The sequence below is a fragment of the Quercus robur genome, chromosome 8 (assembly GCF_932294415.1).
Source record: "Quercus robur chromosome 8, dhQueRobu3.1, whole genome shotgun sequence".
NCBI classification, from domain to species: domain Eukaryota; kingdom Viridiplantae; phylum Streptophyta; class Magnoliopsida; order Fagales; family Fagaceae; genus Quercus; species Quercus robur.
The window spans coordinates 37,693,548-37,707,372 of record NC_065541.1 but is presented as its reverse complement, the minus strand read 5'-3'; the positions used below and the strand labels follow the sequence as shown (position 1 = coordinate 37,707,372).

General features: G+C 38.7%; 1 protein-coding gene across 17 annotated transcripts in view; it reads left to right on the top strand.

The window, feature by feature from the left end:
* LOC126695418 (G-type lectin S-receptor-like serine/threonine-protein kinase At4g03230) overlaps positions 1-13,825 on the top strand; it is a 144,773-nt gene that overhangs the window by 129,030 nt on the left and 1,918 nt on the right. For 4 of the 17 annotated variants that reach the window (XM_050392158.1, XM_050392169.1, XM_050392170.1 and 1 more), the window contains 2 exons: positions 4,667-4,877; positions 4,983-5,220. The exons of 1 other annotated variant lie outside the window; for it this stretch is intronic. In XM_050392158.1, the coding sequence (XP_050248115.1) occupies positions 4,667-4,877; positions 4,983-5,220 (449 nt within the window). Of the gene's footprint in view, positions 1-1,861; positions 2,381-2,886; positions 3,349-3,849; positions 3,970-4,351; positions 4,570-4,666; positions 4,878-4,982; positions 5,221-13,825 lie in introns of all 17 variants that reach the window. 12 more of the 17 variants (XM_050392154.1, XM_050392164.1, XM_050392168.1 and 9 more) reach the window with 8 other exon arrangements.

The following is a 13,825-nucleotide window of genomic DNA, read 5'->3' as shown; positions in this document are numbered from 1 at the left end:
ATATAATTTTCATGCACTATTACTTTCGAAAATCTAATGAACAATGCTACCTCTCATTTATCGTCTTTGTTATGCAAATCAGCAGTTAGTAAATATATGATAATGGTAAGAAGCGTTACAAATGAGATCACTAAAAAAAATATAAAATTAATTAGCCACTATCATTATGGAGTAGTAGTCTATAATTTTACGCATCCAAAAAAGTGGAATATATAGAGTTTTTTTTTAAAGGTATGTGTAAAGATTCACTATGTGTGTGTGTGTAAAGGTAAAAAAAAAAAAAAAGGGTATATTTAAGGTTTTTGTTAACTTAAAATCTAATGAAAATCAAATGGTTAATAACTAAAATTATAGTATTAATAAAATATTTAATGAGACCATCCTAAAAAAATTACCGCGCGCAACGCGCGGGTATGCGACTAGTAATATATAAATAAATGAGTCATCACACTCAATGACCGAATATCTCTCTATTAGTCTATTTTGCTTCAACGTTCCTTTTTCTCTGCAGTGTGTAAGACACGCCCAAGACACCTTCCAAGAAAAAGCAAGATGACTTTTTGTGGCTTGTTCAACAGCCTCATTTAATGAGGTGTCCTATAGAATGTGGGCTGGATTACAATGGTGCCATGCACCCAACATTGTGAACCGACACATAATTTGACTAATAAGTAATTTGGTTTAAAATTGGTAGTATAATTTGGCACAACCGGGGCCTAAATCCGTAATAGAATGATTTTCTTTGTTTACTTGACATATCATGTGTCATGAACTGGATCCACAAATTTAGTCATTTTTGTTTTGTTCTTGCTTCGTAAGTCAAAAACATTAAAAAAAAAAAAAAAAAAAGCAAATAAAGTAAAATGACAAGGAAGGGATTCAAATCAAACGGTAAAAGTGGTTTAAGTTGCATAATTGTTTTGTAAGCTTTTCCCGTTTCCACACTGAAAATTGCTGACCAAGAAGTCTGCGTCAACTAGCAAGAACATGAGGCCATTTTAGTACCAAGATAGCCAAAACGGCAGGACTTGCTGAAATTAGATGATCAGCGACCACACCGACACTGTGCTTCTAACAACAAAGTAAATTATACTTGTGCGTGTGCTTTTTTTCATCATGGTATTGGTAGCAGAAAGTTGAAAAATGGGGGCAACGACCGTTATTAAAGGATGGTCCGCAAACTGCATGCTGTGTTCCATGTTCATCTTGTACATACCAGTACTTCTGTGTTCCTTCCATGTTTATTGCGCTGATAGAGTTTCTTTGAGGCATGGTGATTGGATTAGAGACAATGAAGAAACTCTGGTTTCGCCTGGAAGAAAGTTTGAATTAGGATTCTTTGGTCCAACTGGAAGTTCTAGAGACAAAAGGTATGTTGGAATATGGTACACGTCGGATAATCAAATAGTTGTATGGGTTGCCAATCGAGATAGCCCGCTTATCAATACTACCACTGGAGCTTTCGGATTAACAACAGATGGCAACCTCACGGTATTAGATATGAGTAGTGGGAAGGTTCATTGGTCTTCTGGGCTTGATGGTTATTATTGTGATCCGTGTACAACTACAGACTGGATTGTGAATCTCACGGATTTTGGAAACCTGGTGCTATTCAGTAATGAGACAAGTCTATGGGAGAGCTTTAATAATCCAACCGATACATTTCTCCCAAACATGACTATGTATGAAAACATGAAGTTGACTTCTTGGAGAGACCGTGATGACCCTGGAACTGGGAACTTCATGTTTATGCTAGATACAGTAGGAAATTCGAATACACAAATCGTCAACAAAGAGGGGAAGATTTACTGGAAAAGCTCGGAGAAAGGTTTCTATTACTCTATCGTCTCAACAACAGAAGGTCAAAATCTTTATGATTTTGAGAATGCAAGGATGGTGATGAATTTTAGTGGGAAGTTAGAGTATTGGGAACAGAGCACAAACGGGACTTGGTCGTTGTCATATGTGAATCCGAGTGACAATTGTAGTGTGTACAATTTTTGTGGAAAATTTGGTAGCTGTAATTTAAACAATAATAAATTGCCATGCAAATGTTTGCCAGGGTTCATGCCTCTTGTCGCTCAGAAGTGGTATTCTGGAGATTTTTCAGATGGGTGCACCAGAACTTCGATGTCCTGTGGCGACACCTTCTTGAACTTAACGATGATGAATATAGGCGGAAAACCAGAACAAAGTTATCAGGTCGGAAACGAAACAGAATGCAAAGAGTCGTGCCTTAATAACTGCGACTGCAAGTCTTATAGCTATGATCAAGGCCCAGTAATGGCATGCTCGATTTGGACGCAGGAGCTAGTTAATCTTCAAGAGGAGTATGTTTATGGTTATAACCTCTCCATCCGTGTAGCAAATTCGGATATAGGTAATGTACTAACTGGTCGATTTTACATAAATTGCTTAGATTTACTAACGTACTATTTTACTTGAGGAAATTTAGAGAGCGTCTTGAATATGAAGTAGAAAGTTTAGAAATCTTGCCAGCTGTTTATAGTCCAAGCCAAAGTCCATACAAAATGTTAAAGAAACAGCCACTCTCTAAAGATACTGGATACAATAATAGTACTAACAACTTAGTTACTTTATTTATAATGAATTTGACAAGGAGCACGGTTCTACATAATAACCAAAATCTTGTCAAGGTGAGCCAATAATTGAAAATATCAATTATCTTTACTGAACAAAAATAAAACGTTAACCTTGTCTCTGTATATGATAAACTCTCAACCATGGCCCATGGGATGATGGGCTGTCGGTTTGTGGACAGATGGATTTGCAATGATAGGCAATTTCATTATACGTATATAAGGCCAAGTCCTATTTGTTTGAGTTTTTTCACTATTTGAATTTTGAAACTTGATATTTCTGCAGAACCAACTGTACAAAATTGTAAGCCTTGTGGCACAAACATGATCCCTTATCCACTTAGCACTAGCTCAAATTGTGGTGATCCTATGTTCTTCAGTTTCAATTGCAACACAACCTCTGGCCAGGTTAGCTTCAACGCCCCAAGTGGGACATATCGAGTCACTAGTATCGATCAAAATACAACGAAGTTTTTTATCCAAGTCAAGGATGTTGGAAGTCTGCGGCTAAACCAGTCATTGCCATTTAATCAAACTACTCCAAGAAACTCTAGTTCCAATGTTTCATCTAGAGTTAGAGATGATGTTGAGATTGTTTGGGAGCCACCACTGGAGCCACTCTGTAATTTATCTGCAGATTGCAAGGATTGGCCACATTCAACTTGCAAATCAGCGATTGATGGGAAGAGGAGGTGCCTTTGCACCAAAAGCTTTGGATGGGATGGCACAAAGTTAAGTTGTACGCAAGGTTAGGATTCTATATCATGTGCATATTGCAAATTAAAATTACATTATTACAAATAAAGATTTAGTTAATGTTGCCCCAGCTGAGATTTTTTATTTTCTTCCTTTACTATCTGTGATAATGGTTGCTTTAGTGATTTAGCACAATGTTAGGACCTTGTGTATTTAGCTAAGGACTGATTTTCAGGGGTTTTTCTTTTACTTACGTGTAACGATTCTAATTTTACCTCCAAAGTTGGCAGGTCTATCCTAAAATTTGCAAAATCGTCTACAGCAATGTCAATGTGATCATTACCGAGTTATATATTGTTAGAGTCTGTATTTTGTATAAAAATAAATATTTTTGTTTCACAAATTTATGAAAACATACATCCTTTAACTTCCACTAATTATCGTTTGATTATATCATTTGAGCCTATTCACTACTGTAACTAAACATGATGCGAGAGATTTCTATTCAAATTCTATACACTGAAGTATGACTAGTCATCTTTCTTTGTTGTAGTTTCTTCACCATCAGACAAAGGAATGATATTGCTTCTGATTGTTGGAATAACTAGTGTGACTGTTCTCTGTGCCATTATATTTATCTACATATGGCGAAGGAAGACGACCAAGAGACAAGGTATGCACTTTGCAAAATGCATACTAATCACGTTGATCTTTATTTTATTTTGGGTTAGATTGAATCATAAAAAAACCTGTTGCAAGTTCTTCCATGTAATTAACATGTGAAGTAAGAGAGATTAGTGTCTTCTGAATTTAGAAAATAGACAAATTGACCAAAGAAATCAAGTACAATGCATGTTATATAGTGAAAGCTATGTCCAAGACTTGATAGATTCAGGTTAGTTCCAAGAAGAAGCTGAGAAAGGAATAGATGTACCTTTTTATGAATTGGAAAGCATACGAGTTACAATGATATATCCTTGTTTCAAAATGACAATATTTTGGTTTCTTCCATAAAATTAGCTAGCAAGAGACTGAAGTTATGATTAATCTTTTAGAATCAGTTAACAGGGAAAGAAATCAGGGAAACACAGCATTTCAACTGTATGACAGTGAACGAAGTGTCAAAGAGTTGATCGATTCAGACCAATTTAGAGAAGATGATAAAAAAGGCATAGATGTACCATTTTTCAATTTGAAAAGCATACTAGCTGCTACAGATTACTTCTCAGATACAAAAAAACTTGGACAAGGGGGCTTTGGGCCCGTTTACAAGGTATTAACCTTTTTAGTACTCAATTAATATAGCAGTTTGTTTACTAGTTTCTAATTAATGATGGATGGTGCTTATGGTTGTGGGAGTTTTCTCTCAGGGTACATTTCCAGGAGGACAAGAAATTGCTATAAAGAGGCTCTCAAGTGGTTCAGGGCAAGGCTTGGAGGAATTCAAGAATGAGGTTGTTTTGATAGCTAAACTCCAGCATCGGAATCTTGTTAGACTTTTGGGTTATTGCATAGAAGGAGATGAAAAAATGTTACTCTATGAATACATGCCAAACAAGAGTTTAGACTCATTTTTATTTGGTTAGACTCTAAACCTGAATTTTATTTTATTTTATGTTTACTTACCAGTAATTTAGATTTGAATGGTTACTAAAATATGTCCTGAAATGGAAAATGGCATGCAAGATCGGACTCTATGCGTGATACTGAATTGGAAGATACGCTTTGACATCATTTTGGGAATTGCTCGAGGGCTGCTCTATCTTCACCAAGATTCGAGGTTGAGGATCATTCATAGAGATTTGAAAACAAGCAATGTTCTTTTGGATGAGGAGATGAACCCCAAGATTTCTGACTTCGGCTTGGCAAGGATATTTGGAGGCAAACAAACTGAGGCAACCACGACAAGAGTGGTTGGGACTTAGTAAGTTTGATGCAGATGGTTGATTATGAAAGCTGATTATTTAGACTTTGTATAGTAGTTTTCAGTCTTCCCATCTGTAAGGTTGAATTTATTCAACCATCTAATTGGCTTTATTCCGTGCCAAATTTGCTTGTAATTCAGCATTTAGTAACCCTGTATTTAGGTGGGATTGTTGTAAGGGTAGTGAGTGAGATAGTGTGAAGATTGCTCAAGAGTGTGCAAGAAAACAGAGTGTCGCGGCTGGGACTCGCGGCTGGCCTCGCGGCTTCAACCCGCCAGAAGATGCACACGTGCCAAGCATGCTGGAAGATGAACAGTCATGCTAGCTGGAGCACTACAGGACAAAACAGGACAACTGGCCATACGGTTAACTCGCGACTGGAACTCGCGACTTAGTCAAGCCGCGAGGTCAAGCCGCGAGCCACCCCTGTTTTGGAAAAACCTGACGTTTCGCATTCCTCTTCACTCCAGTATAAATACCCTTTTAACCCACGATTGAAAGAGAGCTTCCAGAGAGAATTTTGAGAGAGAAACCCTAAAGAAAAACCAGATTGTTTTACCCACAATCTCTACCTTAGAGTCTCATCAAAATCCCTCACTCTCTTCCTCTCCATTGTCAAATCCTTGAGAGGCCATTATACCAAACCTGGTTCTCACCATTATCATCTCTGTGAGACAGTCGTTTGGAGTTCTGGGAAGCAGTTAGGAAGGAGCCAATATTCATTGGTTGATGCTACGGTGTAGTAGCGGAATCCGGAAAGCTAGAAAAGAAAAAGGTTCGGCGCAACCTCGTTGGAGCAAGAAGCTTGGAGGGCTTAGGTGCATTGGGTAGATTAGGCTTGGAGGGTCTATTGCTGTCCTTGTATCCCAACTGTATTTTCTAGTGGATTGATTACCGCTTGGAGGGCGGCGGAGAGGTTTTTCGCCGAGATCTTCGGTTTCCTCTTCGATAACATATCTGGTGTTATCGCTGTGTTTGCATCTTCCTTCCTCTCTATCTCTGCCTTTACATTATATGCTGTGGTTTATTTTGTTGTGGCTTAGATAGTTGTTTATTCAATTCCATGTTATAGCATATGTTAAGTTTCCGCACACTAGTTGTTTAACATATTGCGTGTATTGATTAAATTGGTTTTTGGGGGTCTAAACATTCAAAAGTGTTTTTGTACACGTTTTTGAACTTACAATTGGTATCAGAGCGGGTACACAGCTGTTTGGTTTCATTACCATTTGTGTGATCCTAGACCCCTGAATTGTGGCTGTTGTTTTTGTTTATACCATGCTGAATTGTAGCTCAAGTGTTTGTGAAAATGTCTCTATGCATATGACTGAAAGGTGTCTTACTGATGACCTTGTAGAGTTATTAAAAACTAAGAAACATGCTAGAGTTTTTGTTCACATGCTGAAATTTCTTGAGAATCAGAATCTTGTCTTACACAGTAGCATATCTGAATCAAAATCATTGATTAAGAAATATAAAAGAAAGAATAGAATGTTGTGTGAGATGATTGAGAATCTGAAAATGGAAAATCAATCTAAAAGTAGCATGAAACCTGATGATGAGTTTGTGTTTGAAGGTCAAGATTGTCTGTCACATGTGAACCTATTTGTGCATACCTCATTAAAGGTGTTTAATGCATGTTTGTGGTATCTTGATAGTGGGTGTTCTCGCCATATGACAGGGGATAAGTCATTGTTTAAGTCACTCAAAGAAGAGGTGGGTGACTATGTGACCTTTGGGGATGGAAGCCATGCTCAAGTCCTAGGCAAAGGAACCATCGAGATACCCGGTTTGCCTCTGTTGAAAGATGTGCTATTCATAAAAGGGCTGAAGGCGAATTTGCTGAGCATCACTCAAATTTGTGATGACGACTTCCTGGTACAATTCTCCAAGAAAGGATGTTTGATCATCAATAAAGAGGGGATTCAGGTTTTGGAAGGAAATCGGACTACGGATAACTGTTATGGAATAGTTCCCACGGCACCAATATCATGTAGAAGTGCTCGGGTGGATATGTTGGAGCTGTGGCATCACAGATTTGGGCATGCCAACTTCAAACAAGTAGCCAAAGTCTCCAAACTTGAAGCAGTCGAGGGACTTCCTAAGTTTGGAAAAGTAAAGAAGACCATTTGTGGTGCATGTCAAATGGGGAAGCAAACTAAGGCAAGTCATTACAAGGTAAATGTGATAGCCACCTCTCGTTGTTTGGAGTTACTTCATGTTGATCTGATGGGGCCCACCAGAACTGAAAGCCTAGGGGGAAAAAGATATATTATGGTCATTGTGGACGACTACTCAAGATACACTTGGGTTGAATTCCTTAGAGAAAAATCAGAAGCTTGTGAGAGGCTGGAGATTCTGTGCAAGAAACTACAAAATGAAAAGGGGATTCCGATAGCCAAAGTTAGAAGTGATCATGGGAGAGAATTTGAGAATGCAAGATTCGAGTCCTTTTGTGAGAAGAATGGTATTAAAAGAGAGTTTTCAGCTCCCAAAACTCCACAACAAAATGGAGTGGTAGAGAGAAAAAATCGTGTGATTCAGGAGATGGCAAGAGTCATGTTGCTTAATAAGCAAATACCTCAAAATTTTTGGGGAGAAGCTGTCAACACCTCGTGTCATATTGGCAATAGGATTTTCTTTCGAGCTGGTACAAAGAAGACTGCATATGAGATATGGAATGAGAAGAAGCCTAAAGTGAAATATTTCCGGGTATTTGGAAGTAAATGTTATATCTTAAATGATCGAGAGAATCTTGGGAAGTTTGATGCAAGAAGTGATGAGGGTATTTTTCTTGGCTACTCTACTACAAGTCAAGCATATAGAGTGTTCAACAAGAGAACAAAGACTGTGATGGAATCCATAAATGTCAAGATTGATGATGCCTTACCTAAGGTGGAAATGATTGATGATGAAGAAGGGCCGAGCACCGAAGAGCCTGATGTTGAGGTAGAAGCTTTGGATATAGAAGCTGAAGAACCTATACCAGAAGTAGAATCGACTCCCATCAACCCAAGAAGGGAAACGAGATCGATGACTAGAACTTCAAGTCCTCTTACTCCTCCAGAAGTTCATCCTCCTATCTCTCGTAGTGATGAAGTTTCCACTTCAAAAAGGCCTTCCTCAAGAATTCTCAAGAATCATCCGGAAAGTAATATCATAGGATCACTTGATGACGGTCTTCGCCTCAGGAAAGGAAATATTCTGCTAGCCAATCATGTAACATATCACTGTTATCTTGCACAGTTTGAACCAAAGAGGGTTGAAGAGGCTCTTCTAGATGAGAATTGGGTTGAATCAATGCATGACGAGCTGAATCAGTTTGTGAGGAATGACGTGTGGGAACTTGCTCCACGACCTGAGAACGTTCATGTTATAGGCACAAAGTGGATTTTTAAAAACAAAACTGATGAAGATGGAGAGATAATTCGAAACAAGTCTCGGTTGGTGGCTCAAGGCTACACACAAGTAGAAGGGGTGGATTTTGATGAATCATTTGCTCCGGTGGCAAGACTCGAATCCATTCGAATCCTCATGTCCATTGCGTGCACTTTGAAGTTCAAACTTTATCAAATGGATATTAAGTGTGCTTTTCTGAATGGATATCTAAATGAAGAGGTTTTTGTTGAGCAACCAAAAGGATTTGAGGATCCTCATTTTCCAGATCATGTATTAAGATTAAAGAAAGCACTGTATGGTTTAAAACAAGCGCCTAGAGCCTGGTACGATCGTCTTACACATTATCTTCTAGATAGAGGTTTCAAGAGAGGGTATGCTGATCGAACTCTATTTGTCAAAAATGATGAAGATTATCTCCTTGTGGCACAAGTCTATGTTGATGACATAGTGTTTGGAGCAACTATCGAAGATCGTGCTACTGAATTTTCTGAGGAGATGAAGAAAGAGTTTGAGATGAGCATGGTGGGGGAGCTCACATTCTTTTTGGGTCTTCAAGTCAAACAACAGAAGGAGGGTATATTTGTATCTCAAGAGAAGTATGCCAGAAATATTGTCAAGAAGTTTGGCCTAGACTCCAAAAAACATGCCTCCACTCCCATGAGCTCTTCTACTAAACTGAATGTGGATTCATCAGGAGTTGAAGTAAGTCCCACATTGTATAGGAGCATCATTGGAAGTTTGCTCTATCTTACAGCAAGTAGACCGGACATTGCTTTCAGTGTGGGCGTTTGTGCCAGGTACCAAGCTAATCTGAAGGAATCTCATCTGACTGCTGCTAAACGAATCATTCGATATGTGAATGGTACTGCAAACTATGGTCTGTGGTATTCAAGAGACTCAAATGCGTGTCTTGCTGGGTATTCGGATGCTGACTGGGCTGGCAGTGTAGACGATCGGAAAAGCACTTCAGGCGGCTGTTTTTATCTTGGTAACAATCTTGTTTCATGGATGAGCAAGAAGCAGAATTCAGTGTCTCTCTCTACTGCAGAAGCAGAGTACATCGCTGCTGGAAGTTGCTGCACTCAGCTTCTTTGGATGAAGAAATTACTTCATGACTATGGAATTCCTCAAGAAACAATGTGTGTTTTCTGTGACAACACCAGTGCCATCAATCTTTCCAAAAATCCTGTTCAGCATTCAAAATCCAAACACATAGAGATACGTTACCATTTCATTCGGGATTTGGTAGAGGAAAGAGTTGTGTGTCTTGAGTTCATACACACTGACAATCAAAAGGCGGATATCTTCACCAAGCCTCTCGATGGTCCACGGTTTGAATCACTCCGTAAGACCATTGGTGTCGGTACAATTCCTTGACTCTCTTGTGTGTTGTGTGCTTCATTGTTTATATATCTGTCTGTGTTGGAGCACACACTTCTTTTTGGCAACTTGTTTCTTGTTTGCTTGTTCTTTTGTGTTTGCTGCTGGTTATGTTTGTGTTTGATTCATTCTTTTTGTTTCTTGAGTCAAAAATCCAAAAATTACATAAAAATTTGAAAATCAAAAAGTTTGATTGACTTTGTTGAGTTTTGTCTTAAAACTCGTTTTGCCTTGTACCTTTGTGCAAATGGCTTTGTGCATTTTCGAGCATTACTTGTTTTCATGCACTCATATCACTATGGGAAAAATCTTGAAATCTATGTGATTGTTGTAAATAGATCTTCAAACTTGTCATGAATGATTAGTGAATGGTTATGTTGATCTTGAAACATGCATAGACCTGTGTCTATATCTCTTCCCACTTTTTATTTTTTATTTTTGCTAAAAAGAGCTCACCAAATGTAAATCTCCAAATGAAAAGAGATATTGAGCTGCAAAAGCCTGTCGCACATTCTAGTATTTGACTAGGAAAAAGGGTAAGCGACCGTATATTAAAAGTGAAATTTCTTTCAAAAAGGCCAAAGGCCTGTTCTCCAAAGAGAAATGTTACATATTCCTCTCACAATGAGAGATGATTGTCTCAAATAGATCAAAAAGATCAAATGCTATGGCTGAAAGTGGAGTCAAATGAAAAGCTCCAAGTTATGTTATCAAGTTATGTGGGAGGTCATATATTCATATTTCTATAATTGAGATTGGTCACATGATCTAGTGCTAATTGTGTATGCCTTGGTTGAATTGATCATTGAAGCTTCACATTAGACAAAGGACTATCTCATTGTTGATATCCACACACAACACACAAGTTTATGTTCAATAAATGCCATATTCATTTGTGTGATTGTACTTGATAAAATGTGTTTTCACATGCTCAATCTTTGTTAATTCAAGCACAAAAAGATTTTTGAGTATTTTAGGTGTTTTTGGAAAGTATTTTGTTGAAAAATCTGAAAATTTCAAAAAATCCAGTTTTTGCCCTGTTTTGGCGGCTCAGTCGCGGGTATGTCAAGTCGCGAGCCTCAGTCGCTTCTTCGCTGGTCAGTTTTGGCGACTTGTTCGCGAGTGGAAGGTCCAGTCGCGAGATTCACTCAGAGATTTTCGCGGCTCAGCTCGCGACTCACTCGCGGGTAGACCTTCCAGTCGCGAAAAACACTTAGAAAATTTTTTTCAAAATTTTGTTTTTGTGTTCTTTGGCGACTTAGTCTGGCGACTGTGTGGCGACTTGTCTCAGTCGCGAAAATCGCGTGTTTTGGACATACAGGGGCAGTTTTTAAAATTTTCTGTTTTTCCCTCGATCTTTTTGTGACTGTTCATTGTTTTTTTTTTTTCTTCTGCACTTTCCCTTTCTCACCGTGCCTCCATCGTCGATCTCCATTGTTTGCTTCTTCTCAGCTAAAAATAGTCGACTCACAGGTATGGTTCTTTGTCTTGCACTCTTTGTTTCCTGTTGTCAGGGTTTTCCCTCTGGATTATTCTCTTTTGAGTGTGATTTTGTGATGGGTTTTGTGATGTCTTCGTTAGCTTATGGTAACCCGTTCGTCTGGTTCTTGAGCTAATTTATTTTGATTGGTTGTGTTCTTCATCATGTGCTTAGCTAGGGTTCGCTATTTTTTTTGTCTGATCTGTTGTTGCTATCATGTCTCACTTTGATTTTGTGTGGTATCTTGTTGATGTGGTGTTGATTTTGGTCCTTTTGCAGCTGATTATGTGGTTATATTTGATCTCTCTACTGTGTAGTTCTAATTTGGGATTTTGGTGTCCCTCATTGTTATTTTCTGACCATTCTTATCCAGCTGTTAGGGTTTCTTCATTGTTCCTACATTTTCACTAACCCACTGCTGATATAGTCTGTTGGATTGTGTTCTGTCATTTTCCTTGTTTATAATACAGACTGGTCATGTCTCCATTCAAAAAGGCTGCTGTGAAAGGAGGCTCTTCCAAAGGGAAGGAACCCGTAATTGATGTTGATGAAGACACACCTCTCCCGAAAGTGACTCGCTCTTCATCACAGCGATTCGATCCCAATAAGTTCAGATCATACTCAGCTTATCAGTCATATGAAAAAATTTTTCTTCATGCCACACCATTGCTAGAGAGAGCTGTGGATCTGCCTTCACTTCACAACACTGACATTCCGATATGTTTTGCTCACAAGGATTGGAATTACCTTCTCTCTGATCCGGATATCGTGTATGAAGAGTTGGTTAAGGAATTTTATGCTAACGCAATTGTGGAAGGAGATGAACTTAAGTGCTGGGTTCGGCAAAAGAGCTTTTCTGTCTCTCCTACATACCTGGCAGAAATTCTTCACATCAACAGACCCATTTTTCGTCATTCACCGGTCTATGATGATCTATGTCCTGATGAGGAGCTTCTCAAACAAAGTCTTGGTCCAGACTTGGAATTTTCACCCAATGGAAAATCCATCAGTGTTTCCTCCCTTTCTCCGAAACTGCGAGTGCTTACAATTGTGATGTTTCACAATTTGTACCCTTTATCAAGTACTGGGTATATGAATCTCGGACGTGCTTTGTTTCTTCATGATCTGGTCTCTGATGAAGAAATTGACATTTGTGCTCACATCTTTCATGTTCTGCGCAAAACGGTTCTTCGCAGTGAGTCTCGGATATGCATTCCTTTCTGCAGTCTCATTTCACGGATCTTGAAGCTCAAGGGGATTTATCCGACGGCTGATGAGTCTCCTATCCCCAAACCGAGTCCGATCAACATGCGTACATACAATGCAAGTGTTGGACATAGTCGGAAGAGAGCCAAACCAGAAACTTCTGCATCTCACAGTGACTCTCAGTTCAGCAATCTCTCCCTCGATGAGAAACTTGATCGCATTGTTTCCTCTGTCCATGAGTTGAATACAAAGATGTCTGGACTCACTGCTTCTCTACACCATCAAAGCAACCGATGGGATATGAAGCTTACTTCTATTTAGACTCAGTTGGATCAAATTCAGAGAAAACTAGAAGAGGATGACTAGCCTATTCCATGACAAAAAGGGGGAGTGATAGGCATAATCAGAAGGGGAGGATATTACCCTAAGGGGGAGTGTCACTATCTAAGGGGGAGTGTCTTTATTTTTGTTTCCTTCTTCTCTTCAAGTTGATATATTATGTTTTGTAAAACTGTTATTCGGATATTTGTTGGTTTGTACCCATATGCTTATGTAAGCTTTTAGGGTTTATGTTTTATGCATAGTTTGTAGGCCTTGTGGTTTGTACCATGCTTAAGTGCAGCCTTTATGCTATGTTGAAATCAGTACTTTAATCTAAATGTTCTGCATTGTGATTGTTTGTACTGTCACTCTTGTGCTCTTGTAGGATTGTTCCTAGATGCATATGCCTTGTGTGCTATGCATTGGTTGAGTGTTGAGCATACAAGTGTCTTGCCTTGTGCTTGTTAACTTGTATGTCCTTGTGTTCATTCCAAGTGTGAATGAGCACTGTGTTCACTACCTTGTGGTGTTCACTTGGTTGATCAAGCCATGGTTTGTTTACTAACTCCATCTTATGCTTGATCTCATATTGCCTGTTTCATATGCATTTATAATTTTCTGCTTACAATGATCAAGGTGTATTGTTGTGTTTCAGGAGTTTATGTTCATATGATTCAAGCGCTTCACAGCTTCTAGAATTAGGTGTGAGTGAGTTTTGATCAACTGTTCCCAACTCACATGTTAAGTCTAGAGTCTGTTTTAGGGTTTTGTCACGGAATAGCCAAAGGGGGAGATTGTAAGGTTGAATTTATTCAACC